The following is a 19,805-nucleotide window of genomic DNA, read 5'->3' on the forward strand; positions in this document are numbered from 1 at the left end:
ACATTAAGCATGCCCTCTCGCATTAAACAAAATGCATTTGTTATATTTGGATTTCTAGCATACAGTCATGAAAGCAACCAAAAGCCTTACCTGGGCTAGTAATAATGTAATTTAAAGAAATTGAAAATCAAGTAGAAGACCCAATGTCATTTATATCAGGGAGGCCTAAAGAAGATGTATGCAGAATCAAGTCATGCAGATCTGATTAACTAGTTTTTCATCTCATGCTCAACAAGCAGTTGATAGACAAGCAACCAAACTCATTCCTAAATTATTTCTGTCAAAAGCAATCAGGGACTGAATATCGCATACTTACTGCAGCTGAAAACAGACAAAACCATTTTGCAGCGTAGCAAGCTGTTTTCCTGCTCAATGATTTTACAATATTTCATAGACAAATGGGACATTGAGGCATTAAGAGCTATGCTTCCAGCTTACAAGGTAATAATACTGATAAACAGGCTGCAGGAAACATCTGTGTCACTGCCTTGTGGTCATGTTTAGGTTTCTTTCCAAACCTTATGTGCCAAATTGTCAGACGAAATCCCCGCTACAGTCTATCTACAAGAGGGCAACTGCTACTGAACTCAACATGTCAACTGGCCCAAGATGCATTCGTACCGGAAATATTTCCTTTACTAGCTATTGGCTCTTACTACTATTTAGCTAAACCTCAGTTAAATACCGTGTGCGACTCTGGAGACCTCACTTACAAGATATTGATAAGACGCTTCTAGAAAAAGCAACAAAAATGATGAAAGCAAAAAAAAAAAAAAAAAAAAAAAAAAAAAAAAAGATGAAAGCTCGGTGGAACAAACCTAACAGGAGAGAATGCAGGAACCGAATATGTACATTCATTATGAAAGACGGAATGGGGGTGACATGAATCAAACCTTTAAAATGCATTCAAGTAGAACTCCATCCTGGATTACTGTGAGCCCAACATACACAAAGACAGCATGCTTTTTATACTCACTGTGGAATCTAAGGGGTTAATCCTCTGCATTGTGTAAAAAGGCTGTTTGATCCTGTCTTCTCTGATCCTCGCCTTCTTCCACAGTCCCCAATCCACCTACTGATAATACAGAGCCGTAGGAAACACTCTGCACATACTCAGTTCGGTGTGTATTGTGATCGGCACCGCAATGCATTGTACACTGTAACACACTGGACATCGCAATGCTCTGTACACTAATGCACTGGACACCGCAAAGCACTGTACACTAACGCACTGGACACCGCAAAGCACTGTACACTAACGCACTGGACACCGCAAAGCACTGTACACTAACGCACTGGACACCGCAAAGCACTGTACACTAAACGCACTGGACACCAAAATGCATTGTACACTGCAACGCACTGGACACCGCAATGCACTGTACACTAAATGCACTGGACACCAAAATGCATTGTACACTGCAACACACTGGACACCGCAATGCACTGTACACTAACGTCCTGGACACCGCAATGCACTGTAAACTAACGCACTAGACACCGCAATGCACTGTACACTAACGCACTAGACACCGCAATGCACTGTACACTAACGCACCTTACACTAACGCACTGGACACCGCAATGCACTGTACACTAACGTCCTGGACACCGCAATGCACTGTAAACTAACGCACTGGACACCGCAATGCACTGTACACTAACGCACTAGACACCGCAATGCACTGTACACTAACGCACTAGACACCGCAATGCACTGTACACTAACGCACTGGACACCGCAATGCACTGTACACTAACGCACTGGACACCGCAATGCACTGTACACTAACGCACTGGACACCGCAATGCACTGTACACTAACGCACTGGACACCGCAATGCACTGTACACTAACGCACTGGACACCGCAATGCACTGTACACTAACGCACTGGACACCGCAATGCACTGTACACTAACGCACTGGACACCGCAATGCACTGTACACTAACGCACTGGACACCGCAATGCACTGTACACTAACGCACTGGACACCGCAATGCACTGTACACTAACGCACTGGACACCGCAATGCATTGTACACTGTAACGCACTGGACACCGCAATGAACTGTACACCGCAATGAACTGTACACCGCAATGAACTGTACACCGCAATGAACTGTACCTGGTGCACTCTCCTCCTCTCCTATTGCTCCTCTAACTGCAGCAGGTGAAATCAGGGACTTCCAGGCTGCTGCTCGCTGGGTCCTCGTGGCTGAAGATCCAGTGAGTAGTCTAGCTATTTGCCGGTCTGTTTTTTTTCCCCCGATGATTTTTTTTTTTGGCTGCCTCGGCAGTACGGATATATGGTTTTGGCGGGCCGTAGTTTGAGGACCCCTGGTCTAAAGCCTGGGTAATGTTCATTTTGAAGTAAACCAGTGTGTTTGGCTGTTAAGAGCAATGTAACAGGTACACTAGATATCAGTCATATTAGGCTGTGCCTGCAGCAACATGGAGTGTGTGCACAGCTTCATGCTCTCGCAGGCAGATGCAGTGGCTGGGGATTGAATGGAGGAATAACATACTTATTGCTTTGACCTGCATGGGAACACCTCAAGCTCATTTTAAAATCACCTGCTGTTGTGTGTTAAAGTGGTAGTAAACTGCAAAAAAAAAGAAAAATTGAAAAAAAATCTTCTCCCTGCAAGTTAAGAGCATAATGTGTTAGTATGCATCTCATACTAGCACGTTATGAAAGACTTACCTGAAAATGTAGCCCTTCAGCCAAGCACTGTGACGGCTCCCACCTAGTCTTCTTTCTGGGTTTGTGAGTTGTGGCCATCTGATTGGCTGACCTGCAATATTGTCACTCCTGCACATGCACATGGGAGTTTCAGGACATGGCTCTCTCAATGGATGGCACACCATCCATTGAGAGCACAGTGTGTATGTGTCGATGAATTTACCGGCGCTTCTACAGTAAATACCTCCTGAAAGGTGCACGTTTACCATTTACAGTACCTACAAGCAGGCTTCATTAAAAGCTTACCTGTAGGTAAAAGATGCAAAATTGGGTTTACTTCCACTTTAAAGCCTACCGCATAATAATCTGCATGTACAGTGAGAGCGTTTCTAAAAAGCTGTACTTGTTTCTACAGATTCAGGTAAATATTATCTGCCTTGAAATTCCTTCACATAACTCCTATATCTGCATGGGCTTGTCTGGAACAAGAGAATTTCCTATTGAAGTCAACAAGAAGGAAGCAGAAGAATCTTCATGCTGCTGGACAAATATAACTAAACAGGGAAGAAATAACCTTTTTATTGGTGTGGGAGAAGTTCAGGACAATTGACAGATATTTTCTTGTGAGTCTTCCGAATGTAGAGATATTCTCGCACTTCCAGATCCAGAGAGCTCTGTCACTGATCAATGTCAAGTGGTTGTTTTTAGTGGTCCACTGAAACTGACTGGAAGGGTTCCATGGGGCAGGGTCCCCACAGCTAGTTAACGCTCCACTAGTGCAGAAGTTTTTCTATATTTTGCATTTAGTGGAATTCCCCTTTAAAAAGGATTTAAAGTGCTTCTGATTAACCCCAAATAAAAGTTTAGCTATTCTAGTAGATCTTTCCTGACATTTTCTTAGTCGCATCCTACAGCAAAAGCCATGGTCCGTAGAGAGCTTCCAAAGCATCACAGGGATCTCATTGTTAAAAGGTATCAGTCAGAAGAAAGGTACAAAAGAATTTCCAAGGTATTAGATATACCATGGAACACAGTGAAGGCAGTCATCATCGAGAAAATATGCTGCAACAGTGACATTACGAAGATCTGGACGTCCCTCCAAAATTGATGAAAAGACGAGAAGAAAACTGGTCTGGGAGGCTGCCAAAAGGCCTACAGCAACATTAAAGGAGCTTCAGGAAAATCTGGCAAGTACTGGCTGTGTGGTACATGTCACAAGAATCTCCCGTATTCTTCATATGTCTGGGCTATGGGGTAGAGTGGCAAGACGGAAGCCTTTTCTTACCAAGAAACACAACATCCAAGCCTGGCTAAATTTTGCAAAAACATATCTGAAGTCTCCCAAAAGCATGTGGGAAAATGTGTTATGGTCTGATGAAACCAAAGTTAAATTTTTTGGCCATAATTCCAAAAGATATGTTTGATGCAAAAACAACACTGGACATCACCTCACCAAAAGTACACCATACCCACAGTGAAACATGGTGGCGGCAGCATCATACTTTGGGGCTTGTTTTCTTCAGCTGGAACTGGGGCCTTAATTAACGTAGAGGGAATTATGAACAGTTCCAAACACCAGTCAATATTGGCACAAAAACTTCAAGCTTCTGCTAGAAAGCTGAAAATGAAGAGGAACTTCATCGTTCAGCATGACAACGACCCAAAGCATACATCCAAATCAACAAAGGAATGTCTTCACCAGAAGAAAATTCAAGTTTTGGAATGGCCCAGCCAGAGCCCGGACCTGAATCCAATCGAAAATCTGTGGGGTGACCAGACGAGGGCTGTGCAGAAGAGATGCCCTCGCAATCTGACAGATTTGGAGTGTTTTTGCAAGGAAGTGTGGGTAAATATTGCCAAGTCAAGATGTGCCATGCTGATAGACTCATACCCAAAAAGACTGAGTGCTGGAATCAAATCAAAAGTTGCCTCAACAAAGTATTACTTTAAAGGTGTGCCCACTTATGCACCCATATTATTTTAGTTTTTTATTTTTACTTCCCTCCACCTAAAAGATTTCAGTTTGTTGTTCAATTGAGTTGTACAGTTTATCTTTGTCTACATTTTTTACATCACAGAAACCTGATATTTTAACAGGGGTGTGTAGACTTTTTATATCCATTGTATTTGTATTGCTTTCTTTGCGTGAAATCCCTGGTGTTCCTGTCAGTCCCTCTGCTTTCCTATTAGAAGCTGACCACAATAGGCAGGAGAGCACAGCGTGGTCAGTTCTCTAGCTGTGCTGGGAACTTAGCCTGCAAGGATAAGGCTTGTCCTGATACCCCTCCCCCTGCACAGCCATTCACTGGGAAGATAGGTGTAGTGTTACTTCTCCTCCCCACAGCTCTTATGCAGCTGAGAACAGAGAGAAGAGGGATGTAAATCACTTACAAAAAAGGGAAACAAGGTATTTATATTTTTTTATAGCTATGCACAAATGTTTTGCCTTTCATTGACTGAATGGGTTGTTTTATAAGGTGGTCATTTACAATCACTTTAAGGACACCGCCACTCACTTTTCATCTTTTAAGGGCTTTTCTTGCCCAATTTTATTAAAACAAAGCTCAACAAACTTCCAGAAAATAAAATCAACAAGTTTCCCTCACGGGTTTCCAGCATTTCCATCCAAAGAAATACACACTCAGCCTGCAGGCTTGTACGTGCAGAACTCCTGCTTCAGCCTTCCCCTTTAGGCCCTTTGTCTGCCTCCTACAGTCACCATACACAGCTCTGTGCACATGACTTGTAGCCCCTTCCCGCTCTGGCTCCCACCTCTCTCCTAGGTGGAGCCCTTCTGACTCTTGGCAGCGATCTCCATTGTCTGCAGGGATGGAGCCCAGGACCCTGGTCAGGTCTCTCCAAAAAGCCAAACATACACCTGTACAATCAATGTGCTGATAGTTCCAAAAACAGGACCCAGGATTGGAGATCTCAAATCTCCCAGGTCACTAAGAAATCTCCGGGCTCCAGGTTACAAACCAGGTCTTACCAACTGATGAGGATCCTTGGAGTGTTTTTACCCCATTGCAGGGCACAGCAGAGTCTATCTACACTATATTGCCAAAGGTATTGGGACGCCTGCCTTTGTAAGCACATGAACTTTAATGGCATCCCATTCTTAGTCCATAGGGTTTAATATTGAGTTGACCCACCTTTTACAGCTATAACAGCTTTACCTCTTCTGGGAAGGCTGTCTACAAGGTTCAGGATTGTGTCTATGGGAATATCTGACCATTCTTTCAGAAGCAAATTTGTGAGGCCAGAATGAGAAAGTCTGGCTCGCAGTCTCCACCCGAATTCATCCCAAAGGTGTTCTATTGGGTTGAGGTCAGGACTTTGCGCAGGCCAGTCAAGTTCCTCCACCCCAAACGCGCTCATCCATGTCTTTATGGACCTCATCATGTTGGAACAGGAAGGGGCCATCCTCAAACTGCTCCCACAAAGTTGGGAGCATGAAATTGTCCAAAATGCCTTATTATGCTGACGTCTTAAGAGTTCCCTTCACTGGAACTAAGGGGCCAAGCCCAACCCCTGAAAAACAACCCCACACCATAATCTCCCCTCTACCAAACTTTACACTAGGCACAAATGCTTTCAGGCAAATACCGTTCTCCTGGCAAATGCCAAACCCAGACACGTCCATTGGATTGCCAGTCAGAGAAACATGATTTGTCACTCCAGAGAACACGTTTCCACTGCTCTAGAGTCCAGTGGCGGGGTGCTTTACACCACTGCATCCGACGCTTTGCATTGCACTTGGTGATGTAAGGCTTGGATGCAGCTGCTCAGCCATGGAAACACATTCCATGACGTTTTCTACACACTGTTGTCCTAATCTGATGGCCACACGAAGTTTGGAGGTCTTTAGCGATTGACCCTGTAGACAGTTGGCGACTTTTGCACAATGTGCGCTTCAACATGCGCTGATCCTGCACTGTCATTTTACGTAGCCTACCACTTCGTGACTGAGTTGCTGCTGTTGCCAGTTGCTTCCACTTTGTTATAATTCCACTAACAACTGAACGTGGAATATTTAGTAGCCAGGAAATTTCAAGGATGGACTTATTGCACAAGTGACAACCTATCACGGTGCCACGCTTGAATTCACTGAGCTCCTGAGAGCGACCCATTCTTAAACAAATGTTTGTACAAGCAGTCTGCATGCCTGGGTGCTTGATTTTATACACCTGTGGCCATGGAGGTGACTGGAACACCAGAATCCAATGATTTGATCATAGACAGATAAATAGATAGAAAGATATATATATATATATATATATATATATATATATATATATATATATATATATATATATATATATATATATCTATCTATATACACACACAGTTTTTTTGGGGTCTCCATACTTTCTAAAGGAACGGGCAGTTTACTGTCCTTCAGACTTTAGGGGGGGGTCGGACTGTGCCTAGCTGGAGTAAACAATGCCAGATATTTGGTATTAGGGGGGAGAAATAGTTGGTGTCAGTTGGAGGAATAGTGCCCATTTTTTTTTCAGTGGTGGAAATTATGCCCCATAGGTGTCAGTGGAAGGAATAGTGCAGGGGTGGCTAACCTGTGGCTCTCCAGCTGTTGTGGAACTACATTTCCCATGAGGCATTGCAAAGATGGGAAGTTACTGACTTGCAGAGGCATGATGGAACTTGTAGTCCTGCAGCAGCTGGAGAGCCGCAGGTTGGCCACCCCTGGAATAGTGCCTCATTCCTTGGTGTTAGTGGCAGGAATAATGCCTCATTGCTGGTGTCAGGAGAAATGCCATAAGGGTGGGATAAAGACAAGCAAAGGGCCGCAGTTTGGAGACCACTGCTGTATGTGTATACACATAATTTAACCAATATCATTCACAGAATTCTATTTTAGGGACATACGGGCACTGGGAACACCTCTTACTCTCTGTCATTTCAGAGATTATTTCCTGATCTCTATAGTGCTCTGATGAACACAACTACATAATGCTTGAGATCTGTCTGGCATGTGTGGAGCTTCAACAGATCAAACTACTCATCTGAGGAATTTTCCTAAAATAGGCAGCCCGGTTGCACCTGACAGAGACGGCGTGCAAAGAACTCGTCCTGTGAGTCTTTTACATATTTTATTAACCCCTTTGGAGACCAAGCAATCAAAACTATGCAGTAGCATTGTCCTAGCAAGAACATGAAAAATACAAAGGCTTAATGCAGGATCAGTGGATTGGTAATGCTCAAAGTGCTGTAACCCAGAGCAATCAGTTAACTACAGTTGTATCAATTAAAGTAGAATTCTGATTGGGTTACTGCAGATTTTCTTTTGTTTTATTAAATAAGCTTAAAAACTGCACAGTCAAATGAAGCTGAAGTATTTGAAAGTCACTGAACTTCTTATAATGGCTTATAAAGTGGATGATGGACTGATGATGATATTTCTTAAGCTGTCCATAGGTTCAGGAGAGCAGTTGGATGTGTAAGCGTGATCAAATCAACCTCAGGCCAAAGGAATACCAGAGAGTGGCACGAACTACAAGCTAAAGCTGTATACAAACAGAGTTTTTTTTCTTTTTCAACCAGCAGGCTGAACGAAAAAAGCCTCAGATTCCTGCATCCACACAAGAGTTGTGCTATTTTCTTCTGACAGCAGAGACTCCAATCCCTCTCCCACAGATATCAATTGATATCCATGATAAGGCTCCATTCCTCTCCCACAGACACCAATGACAGGGCTCTATTCCTCTCCCACAGACACCAATGATAGGGCTCTATTCTTCTCCCACAGATACAAATAATGGGGCCCTATTTATCTCCCACAGATACGAATGATGGGGCTCTATTCCACTCCCACAGATACGAATGATGGGGCTCTATTCCACTCCCACAGATACTAACAATGGGGCTCTATTCCACTCCCACAGATACTAATGATGGGGCTCAAGTCCTCTCCCAAAGGCACCAATGATGGAGAACTATTCCTCTCCCACAGATACCAATGAGTGGGGCTCTATTCCTTTCCCAAAGACACCAATAATGGGGCTCTATTCCTCACAGAAAGACAACAATGATGGGGCTCTATTCCTATTCCAAAGAAACCACTGATGGGGCACTATTCCTCTCCCACAGATACCAATGATGGGGCTCTATTCCTCTCCCACAGATACTAATGAAGGGGTTCTATTACTCAAACAAAGACACCAATAATGGGGCTCTATTCCTCACACAAAAACAATGATGGGGCTCTATTCCTCTTCCAACGAAACCAATGATGGGGCACTATTCCTCTCCCACAGATACTAATGATGGGGCTCTATTCCTCTCCCAAAGACACCAATGAGTGGGGTTCTATTCCTCTCCCAAAGACACCTATGATGGGGTTCTATTTCTCTCCCAAAGGTACCAATGATGGGGCACTATTCTTCCCCAAAGATACCAATGATGGAGATAAATCATTGGATGTTTTGGATCAAGACAAATACACACTATAGAATTATATGCTTTGTTCAGTTTTCATTTCAGAGGTTTACAACCACTTTACATCCATATATAACCATATATAGGAACTTGACGCTCATGTTTTAAAATTGCTTACTCGCCACTTCTCAGTGTCCAAGCCAGGGGCATGTTCAGAAGAAGAGAACAAGCCCTGTAATGTTACTGCTGAAAAATGTGTCCCATGAATTCTGAATGGTCAGGGAGTGCTTAGCAAACAGACAGGCGTGCTGAATGCTGCACTCAGTTTTTTTTACAGTAATGCAGAGAATGCATTAAGGTAAAAAACCATCAGCTTTTACAACCACTTTAACTCAGCCAATTCTAAAAAACATTCCAGCATTCAAAGTCTACACCTAGGACAGTTATCAGAGGGGCATCCTTATCAGTGCAATTAAAGGATACGTTCACCTTTTGATATAAAAAAAAAATTAATAAAATGCACATTTTTCGCAGGTAAAAAAAAAATTAATTTAGCATTTTTTGTTGCAGGAGTCTGTAAAGCATTGTATCAGCGATCAGATTGCTGATGACATGCAGGTCTCCTGCAGACCTGTCAGTATATCTGCTTGCCCATAAGGGATGTACAGGCAAGCAGATATACTGACAGGAAGAGTCAATGATCTGTTCACTGAGAACTACAAACCGACATCCACTAAGGCTGTCAGAACTTGTAGTTCATTCATTCACAGAACTCTGTGAAGGAATGACACGGCCGTGTGGGCCGAGTGGGCTAATTTCAAAACTGACAGTTAGTACGGGGGAAATAGGGCAGTGGCTGCAGCATTGGGAACATGTTACATGTTCCACCCAAAAGACAAATAGACCATTCATAACATGCTCCCAAAGGTGAACTTATCCTTTAAAGAAAACAGCAGCATTCAGTACTTACTAGAGTGCTTAGAGTCAGTCTTGTTTTTAAGACAATATACTTATGTATGTTTTTAAGAAACATACACAAGTATATTGGAAGATATTGTTGCCTTTTTTACTATATCATTCCGTGTGTGAAATAAAATGAACATTGGTTTGTTATTGTAAGTGGTCCAGCGTGTTCATTATTTTCACCTTTTAAGTTGCTTTTACTTCGTCACCTATTTTTTTTATTGTAAAATAACTATAAAAAAAAAAAAACACATCATACAGATGGTTTTCCATTATGCCGATATATTAGAAGGAGAAGTTTTTTAAACTCCACACAGATAAATTAGTTTCAAAAGGAATTTGGTCATCAAAAGCCTAAGTGTGATCAAAGGAACATCAAACTAGGCCATTACTAAATAGTGGAAAATGTGAATGAAAAGCAAAATCACTGGCATTATCTATTGTTTATGTAGCTAAAGAAATCCCACTAAATCAGTCTAATATGCCAGACTGATGAATGTCCATTATACTTCAAAGTTGGTCAGAAGCAAAGAAAGATCTGTGGTTCTTAGTCTGGGCAGAGGGACATGTATGGCCAGCTTTACGCAGCTTGGCAAAGGGACATTTCTCTGTCACATTTTCTGGAGCCCTGGTTTTTGAGGCACATCATCTATCAGGCCAATGCAAAAACACAGGCTACATTAACTAATGGCCTGTCTGGCAGCAAGCTGAAAGTCAAACAAATATTATTTTGCTTGCATTTCAATGAAAAAGTCCACCCAAGTAAGATTTCACTAAGAGGTGCAGATTGGTAGACTAGCTTGTAGTATTTAATAGGGGTCTCCTTTGTGGACCTCTCCTGACTACAGTGAAATTTGGGCTGTTCCTAAAGAAATTGGTTCCTGACCACCACTGGGAGAATCCCACTCTTACCAAATACAACTTCAAACAAAGAGCCTGAAACTGCCCTGTAGGGACTAAGAAAGGAGTTCAAGCCTGGGGAACTAAGCACAGATATCTCACCTGCAAAGTTCCTGAGAATTATGCAAAGCGGTTTTCTGGATTGACTTTCCAGCATATCTAGCAAATGGTAAAATATCAGTTTTTGATGGACTTGGCTTTTTAAAAGAATGGCCAAAGCTTTTTTTGGCCATACTTCTCTTGTAGGTCAAAGGAGTGCACTTACTTTTGCTCTCCTGTGAGCCAGAATCAGCCATCAGTGGGCTATTGTCGGGACACACCCAGTTGCCTGATTGACAGTTGACAGTTGCGTCTGCCCCTACTCCAGTGAGTGCTGGAGGGGCAGAGCAGAGAGTGGTGACTGACAGTCACTGCACTCGGCTCTAAGCAGATGAAGAACTGAGTGATCAGCAGTCTTAGAAACAAGGTGGGACAGCTGCAGCATCACACTGATGGTGGAGCAGAGGGGAATACAAAGGTTTTATTTTTTTATACATACCCCAAAATTCTCCTTTAAATGAAATCCATATAGTAATAATCACATTCGACTAATGAATTGATCAGTTTATAAATGAATATTGTAGACCTAGGTTATTGTAAGTTGTAGGTTACTGTAAATTTATAAATAAGGCAGTTGAGACTCTCTATAGGATATTCATCTATTTGAACAAAATTAGTTAAAGCAGGAAAAAATAAAAATAAAAAAAATGCAAGGTAACCAATAAAGTCAAGGGAACATAAAAAGGGAGATGAATGTCTAAGGAATTATACTTAGCTAAAAAGAAAAGTATTAAGCCTACAATTTATTACTGAGCGCTTTTTTTTTTTTTTTTTAAATAGAATTTGCTTACTCATACATTGCCAATCCCATCAACTGTAAATTTTATCACCCACAACTAAACAACAAGCAACTGATGGAGATTCTGGACACTACAAATACAAGGCTAAAAAGGTCATGCAATTCTGAATGGTACCAACACAACTGATCATTTATAGAGAGAAAACTGCATCAAATCATCACTACACATTGAGATGTCACAACTGGATGGGTTAGGAATCACTGGACAATTTCTATAAATCACCTTTGCAAGTTAAATGTATAGCTAAAAAAAATAAAAACATGTGGGAACACTTTTCCTCTTAGCCACTTCCCATCTACAATCTGTAGATTAACATTGACAGAAAGAAGCGGACACTGTGAGCAGCTGCTGTCAAATCGACTGTCACCAACAACTCCAGTCCCCACCAACAATAGGGAGACAGACCAAGTGATGCCCAAAAATGGAATCACTATGTAAGCTTTGATATCCACTTGAAGACCAGGCCTTTTCTGACACTTGTTTACATGTGAAAATCAGTATTTTTTTTGCTAGAAAAATACTTGGAACCCCCAAACATTTTATAGCAAAGGCCCTAGAGAATAAAATGGTGGGTGTTGCAATTTCTTTTATGTCCCATAGTATTTGCACATCGGTTTTGCAAACGCAATATTTTTGGGAAAAAATAAACTTTTTTGAATTTGAATGCACAAAAACAATATAATACCCAATGGTTAGGTACAATTTAAAAGATATTACGTTGATTAAATAGATACCAAACATTTTAAAATTGTGCATGTCCGTGCAACAGCGACAAATGTTGTAATATGTATTATCCATGGCCGACTCTTTAAAAGTCTTTGCAAGTTACCACTCTAGATTTACATAAGAAATATAGTGCTAGAATTACTGGCTTCAATCTGATGTTTGCAGTAATACTTCACTTGTGTAGAATGTTTGCCGTTTGCGCATGTGTGGAACATTTGCTGTTTGCGCATTTGTGGGACGCCTTTGAGCACTAGCACAGGGGCACTTTATATTTTTTTTAATGAATTACATTTTTTTACACTGTTGCTTTATTTTTATTTTTTTTAAATCACTTTTATTGCTATCACAGGGGATATTTATATTTCCTGTTGTAACAATAGGGAGTGACAGGTATTCTTCACTGAGAGATCTGGGGTCTAATAGACCCCAAATCTCTCCTCTGCCCTCCACAGCATCTGATCACACTAAGATCTGGGTGATCAGATACTCTCCCAATTTAAAAATGGCACTGTTTACATCCAGTGAAAGCGGAAGTGATGAATGCTTATCACTTCCGGTTCCCTACATAATAGAGATGATTGGAGCTGTTCCAGTCTCCGATTAACTCTATGGTCAGCCGGTGGAAGCGCTGGCTGGTCACTTGGGTCTCCTGGTGGGATGGGAAAGTTTTAGAGAGCCACAGACGGCGGCAGGAGGGGACATCCCCTCCTGCTGCTTGTAAAAGCAATCCAGAGGCTAATTAACCACTAGAATTGGGGGGAGGGGGAGGGAGGAGGGGGAAGAAGGGGGAGGGGGGAGGGAGGAGGAGGAGGAGGGAGGGAGGAGGGAGGGAGGGAGGGAGGGAGGGAGGAGGGAGGGAGGGAGGGAGGGAGGGAGGAGGGAGGGGAGGGAGGGAGGAGGAGGGAGGAGGAGGAGGGAGGGAGGGAGGGAGGGAGGGAGGGAGGAGAGGGGAGGAGAGGGGAGGGAGGGGAGGAGGAGGGAGGGAGGGGAGGAGGAGGGAGGGAGGAGGAGGGAGGGAGGGAGGGGGAGGGAGGGAGGGGGAGGGAGGGAGGGGGGAGGAGGAGGGAGGAGGGGGGAGGAGAGGGGAGGAGGAGGGTGGGAGGAGGAGGAGAGGGGAGGAGAGGGGAGGAGGAGGGAGGGAGGGGGGAGGAGGAGGGAGGGAGGGGGGAGGAGGAGGGAGGGAGGGGGGAGGAGAGGGGAGGAGGAGGGTGGGAGGAGGAGAGGAGAGGGGAGGAGGAGGAGAGGGGAGGAGGAGGAGAGGGGAGGAGGAGGAGAGGGGAGGAGGGAGGGAGGAGGGAGGGAGGAGGGAGGAGGGAGGAGGGAGGGGGGAGGGAGGAGGGAGGAGGGAGGGAGGGAGGGGGGAGGGAGGAGGGAGGGAGGAGGGAGGGAGGGAGGGAGGGAGGAGGGAGGAGGGAGGAGGGAGGAGGGAGGGAGGGAGGGAGGAGGAAGGGAGGAGAAGGGAGGAGGGAGGGAGGGAGGAGGAGGGAGGGAGGGAGGAGGAGGGAGGGAGGGAGGGAAGGAGGAGGAGGGAGGGAGGAGGAGGGAGGAGGAAGGAAGGGAGGAGGGAGGGAGGGAGGGAGGAGGAGGGAGGGAAGGAGGGGGAGGGAGGGAGGGAGGGAGGGAGGAGGAGGGAGGGAGGGAGGGAGGAGGGAGGGAGGGAGGAGGAGGGAGGGAGGGAAGGAGGAGGAGGGAGGAGGAGGGAGGGAAGGAGGAGGAGGAGGGAGGGAGGGAAGGAGGAGGAGGGAGGAGGAGGAGGAGGAAGAAAGGAATCTATTAAAACAGTGAACCAAAATAAAAAAACATTACTTTAAAATATGTAAAATTATTTAGGTAAATCTGCCCACCTAGTTTTATGGTCCAGGCACACCTGCCAGACAGGACAGTCAATTTATAGACCTCTCTTTATACTAAACTTCAATTAACCAATGCAGCCTGACCCAACCTGATCTGTGAATGGAGAATAAAGCAGTAGCACATTGAGGACATAATTCCCGTACCATGTTCACAGTTTAATGCATCAAAAAATAGGAGTTGTAATTGGAGTGCTGCCTCTCCAGGACCCAGTCTGAGTGCTGCTGTGCCAGAGATTACAGAAGGTGGATATCAAAACAGACTCAACTACTTGTGCTAGTTATATATAAAAATATACTTAATGGGTTCCTAATAAATATATAACTGGATTAAATAGTATTTTATATATGGCAGCAGTTTAACTTTAAATTAGAGACACGTCAATGGCAAACATATTGTAACTCTTATGTATAGTTCATAGGACATGCATTACCCACTGTATACTGTGCATAGCACCATTACTGCGTATTATTCCTGCTTGCACTGTTGAAACCCATTGTCTTATGTCCCTGCTGTGTTCATGCAGCAACGATATGCATGGAGTGTGCATGTACTGGGGTATGTATTTTAGGTCCTAAGAGCCCTAAATGTTATAAAGAGCAGTGTTTTGCTCCATAAAAGTAACTTGCGACACTATTGGTCCTAAAGGCAGTGAGCAGGTTAATCATATCACTGCAGAACACACACAAAGAAAATGAAAAATCAGCTGTTTGATGTGGAGTTGTAAACACTGACTGCCAGGCGTGAATCACAAGGCCTATGAATAATAAATAGCATCACATTCCATTCGCTTCAATCCATTTGATGTAGATGGCATGCAGGATGGGAAGAGCTGGGGGTCTGTGAAACAAAAGCACAGGCACTCCCCTCCCTAACAATATCCTCCTACAGGAAGCTTTACAGTCATTGTACAAAGAGGCAGATTAATCTGGTGGTTTGTGGGCCAACCCCAGCCTCATGGAGCCTTAGAAATTATAGATCAGCCAAACAGAGCAGGGGTAAAATGTACTTGAAGGGAATCTAGTTTTTTAAATATGAAAGAAACAATTATTAGTATGATGTAAATAGTCTTAGGCTAAGTTCACACATATGTGGATGTGGGCCTGTACCCAGAGTCACAACGGCTGCTGTTTAAAAATGAATGGTACCCTCGTGCGCCTGTTAGTGATTGTAAAGTCTCTCTCTTTTTTTTTTTAATTAAAATAATAAACATGTTATACTTTCCTGCTCTGTGCAATTGTTTTGCACAGAGCAGCCCCAAACCTCTTCTGGGGTCCCGGCTGGAGCTCCTGGCTCCTCTTTTCTGTGTGGCCTCACAGCAAGCTGTTTGCTATGGGGACACGTGTGTGCTTGCTCCCGAGCTGTGTGTGTCTACTGAGCCATGCTCCTTTGACACGCACAGTGCAGCTTCTTCCTGCCCCCTGTTCCTCCAACAATTGATTGACTGCAGCAGGTGTCAGTGGTCAGCAGGACCCTAATGGATGAAAGGCCCTAAAGTGGTTGTAAAGCTTTAAGGTTTTTTTTTAACCTTAATGCATTCTATGCCATAAAGCAATACTGAGGGCTCTTTTTTTTTTTTGTAAAATAATAAAAACATGTCTATACTTAACTGCTGTGTGCAGTGGTTTTGCACAAAGCAGCCCAGATCCTCCTCTTCTCAGGTTCCCCACAGGCTCTCCTGGTCCCTCCCTCCTGTCAGGTGCCCCCACAGCAAGCAGCTTGCTATGGATGTACCTGCTGCTCCGTGTCTCCATTTACACATACAGAGCTGCGGCTTGCCCCGCCCCCTCTCTCCTCATTGGCCGACTAATTGTGATTAACAGCCTATGAGGGGGAAGAGACCTGGAACTTCCGAGGCTGTCATGAACATCGCTGGATTTCAATGGGGCTCAGGTAAGTATGGAGGGGGCTGGGGGCACTGCTGCACACGTTTTTTACCTTCTGTGTGAAACCACTGCACAGAGCAGGCAAGTATAGCATGTTTATTTTTTTTAATTTATTAAAAAAAAAAAAGCTTTAAAACCTCTAAATTAAAAAAAAGCAGCCAACCTTTAGAACCAATTTAAAATGCAGAGTATTTTCCCATGCACTGAAATACAAGTTGCCAAAGCACAAGTTATTTACATTTTTTTTTAAGTCTCAAGACATGATTTTTTGCATCTTACATGAATGTTTTTGTATCTTCATCAATATCCTTCACACATGTATACTTCCTGATGAAGCCAGGATGGCGAAACATGTAGAAGACTGTGTAAAGGATTCTTAGAACATCCCCAACGTAATGCAGTGTGTATTCTCATCATTATCCTTGCACTACTTTTATTGGTTTTAAATATCTATTGTAATAAAATTTTGTGACATTTTAATGGTTACATGTTTGGTTATAAACTGTGCACCTCAAAAGTCCCATTCCCATTATCTGTACTTTGTTATGCAAAACACCAAGCGGCTGCAGTTTTAGAAAAGGATCAGTGACTTTTTCCCTGTGTTAATCCGTGCAATCGTGGCTGCACAAAAATGCACAGATATGAATCTAGGGTTCTAGATATAAACCCTGTGCATTTGTAATTATATATGCACATGGGGGCAGCCATATTTGCTCATTAAATACTCAAGCTATGCTTTCTGCTCTGCAGCTCAACTGTTCCTTCTCACATATCAAGTCTGAGTCAAGCGACTCAAAACAAATGTCACCTGATCTTTATTTCAACTGTTGTTAAGCAGTTATGAAGGGTTGTTGTGCTGTTGTAGCTAATCTATAAATCTTACATTTATATGGGCATCTAAAATGCTGTTGTTAAGCAGTTATGAAGGGTTGTTGTTGCTGTTGTAGCTAATCTATAAATCTTACATTTATATGGGCATCTAAAATGCTGTTGTAAAGCGGTTAGGAAGGGTTGTTGTTGCTGTTGTAGCTAATCTAGAAATCTTACATTTATATGGGCATCTAAAATGTTGTTAAGCAGTTATGAAGGGTTGTTGTTGCTGTTGCAGCTAATCTATAAATCCTACATTTACATGGGCATCTAAAATGCTGTCTTTAAATGCTTATAGTGTAGTTTTCTAAGCATCTAAAAGCAGCACTAAAGGAATCAATGGGGCTAGAAACACAGCTATGCCTACAAACAAAAATGTGCGCCTCATTTAGCAAAGTAAAAAAAAAAAAGCTGGACATAACTGTATCCTGGCCCATACATATCTACAAAGTTTATGTGTAAACACATGAAAACAATAAATACATTGATGCTTAAGTATTGTATGTGTCTAAATGTGAGTACGCTCAGCACATATTTTATGCAGAAACTTCTGCTAGCTCTGCCTGCAAGAACCTACACTCCATATAGAAAATATCCATATGTCTGTGTGAAGCCTTAATAAAATGATAAAAATAGCAAAGAAAAAACAGAAAAATATAAAAGTCAGTTTAAATTTTACTTTAGGTTAACAATGTGATCAAACTATATGTTGACTAAAAATGAAGCTTTCCATATTCTCTGCCTTTACTGAGAACAAAATCCTCTTCACTAAGTAAATACAAAACACACAAAGCACATCTCCCCACCATTTATCCTGTACTCTCTTCTTCTAGAGGGTTATCAGTTAGTATTGTTCTCTGCTATCTACTTAAGACTACAAAACACCTGTCCCTGTTATAGAAAAGAAAGGGAGGTGTCATATAGTCCTAACACAGTGTTATGTAGTCTCCAACACACTCCCTGTCCTAGTGTGACAATGCTGCAAGTATGACTGTTACCCTAAGACTGGAAATGTTAATGGTAGGGTTATCAGATGAAAATAAAGAAAAAAATTGTGAAGAAAGAAAAAAAACAAAACAAAAAGCCACCACACCTACGGACCAGTAAGATGCAATACTATAAATTTTTGTTTTCAGGTTTAGATACACTTTAAACATTTGCTGTAGAAATTGTATCAGGTTCTCTCTTATTACCAGTAGTTCATCCATGCTGGTCTGACATTTTTCTAGATTAATCCTCTTGATGGCCACCTTTTCTTTCTTGGGGCTGCAGTAAGCAGCTTGGACCACAGCTGTCGCCCCACTTCCTGTAGAAAGATAATTGGTACATTAGTTTGCAATGTACACTGCACAGCGTACGAGTTAAAGTTCACACAATACAGACAGTTCAGTTACAATTGGTTACTAGCAGGCCAAATCACATTCAAAAATCACCTTTTAAACCTTTTAGTAGTAAAATATTCTCACCTAAATCCTAATTCCACCCAACTCAGGAATTCTTACATAAACAAATTATTATATTGTGCTCTGCCAAAAGATCCCCCATAATGTCAAATGGCAAGAGAGGGACACCTTCGTCACAAACTTGCAGAAGAAGGAAGAAATATAGGATACAAGTAAGCCTCAACATTAGAGTCTCTACCAGGTGTCTAAACAATCTAGGGGAAAATTCTAGGTTGAGTAATGCAGACCATAGATGGGTCGAAAATCGGCCGATTTTCTCACCGTTAGTGGGTTAATTGGTCGGCCGTTTTCGGGATTTTGCACATTTTTTTTTAGCGGTAAAGTTGGCAAAAAATCGGCGATTTTCCCGATCGGACGATTTTCGCGGCAATGATGGGCAAATCGGCCGATCTTTTTACTGACAAAAAATCTGCGCATGAGCCGTGACCTGCAAGAAGAAGAAAAAGAATAAGAATTCCAGTCCGCTATTATATTTGAAATGAAAAAGTATAGCGGTTGCAACATTGTATCTATTTGTATCCAAATAAAACCATCTACTGTATATCTGAAATGGATACAAATAGATACAATGTTGCAACCGCTATACTTTTTCATGTCAAATATAATAGCGGAGCTCTCTGAAGGGACAGAAGTAATTAAATGCCGCTCGTAGATGGAACGAAAATCGGCCAATTTTTTTGTACTGTTGGTGGTGATGTCGGCCTATTGAACGACCAATTTTTCGTTTTTTGTTTTTTTTTAAATGGACGGTTTTCGACCTGTCTATGGCCTGCATTAGTCCAAGGGAGAGACATATCCCATACAGCTACAGATCTTCGCAGATCAGTACTTGCCTAGAAACAATACAACTGTATATACTACATTAGTGCTAAAAAGAACACTTTAAAAGGAGTGAGCTCCAATCCCGTCATCCAGATCTCCGTTTCTTTACCTATGGAATCAATGACCTAGAACAAGCCTGCAGGACAGAAGCTCCCACTATTCAGCTTTTTCTGGCTGTGCTTGTTTCAGGTCAATAACACTCATACCAAGGATGAAAGCCCAGCAGTCTTTATCTGTGAGTGGTGACAGTTTAGGGCTCATTCACACGTGTTTAAAATACTGCCAAAAAACAAAACAAAAAAGAAACTGCGCTTATGTGAGAAATTATATATAAACTAAAACT

The 19,805-nt window shown here is 42.6% G+C and overlaps 1 protein-coding gene across 2 annotated transcripts in view; it reads right to left on the reverse strand.

The window, feature by feature from the left end:
• OXSR1 (oxidative stress responsive kinase 1) overlaps positions 1 to 19,805 on the reverse strand; it is a 162,980-nt gene that overhangs the window by 70,533 nt on the left and 72,642 nt on the right. For both annotated transcript variants that reach the window (XM_089673142.1, XM_089673143.1), the window contains exon 2: positions 18,371 to 18,483. In XM_089673142.1, coding sequence (XP_089529268.1) covers positions 18,371 to 18,483 — 113 coding nt within the window. The remainder of the gene's footprint in view (positions 1 to 18,370; positions 18,484 to 19,805) is intronic.

The sequence above is a fragment of the Staurois parvus genome, unplaced genomic scaffold, assembly GCF_062004578.1.
Source record: "Staurois parvus isolate SC_StPar_1 unplaced genomic scaffold, SC_StPar_1.0 ptg000136l, whole genome shotgun sequence".
NCBI classification, from domain to species: domain Eukaryota; kingdom Metazoa; phylum Chordata; class Amphibia; order Anura; family Ranidae; genus Staurois; species Staurois parvus.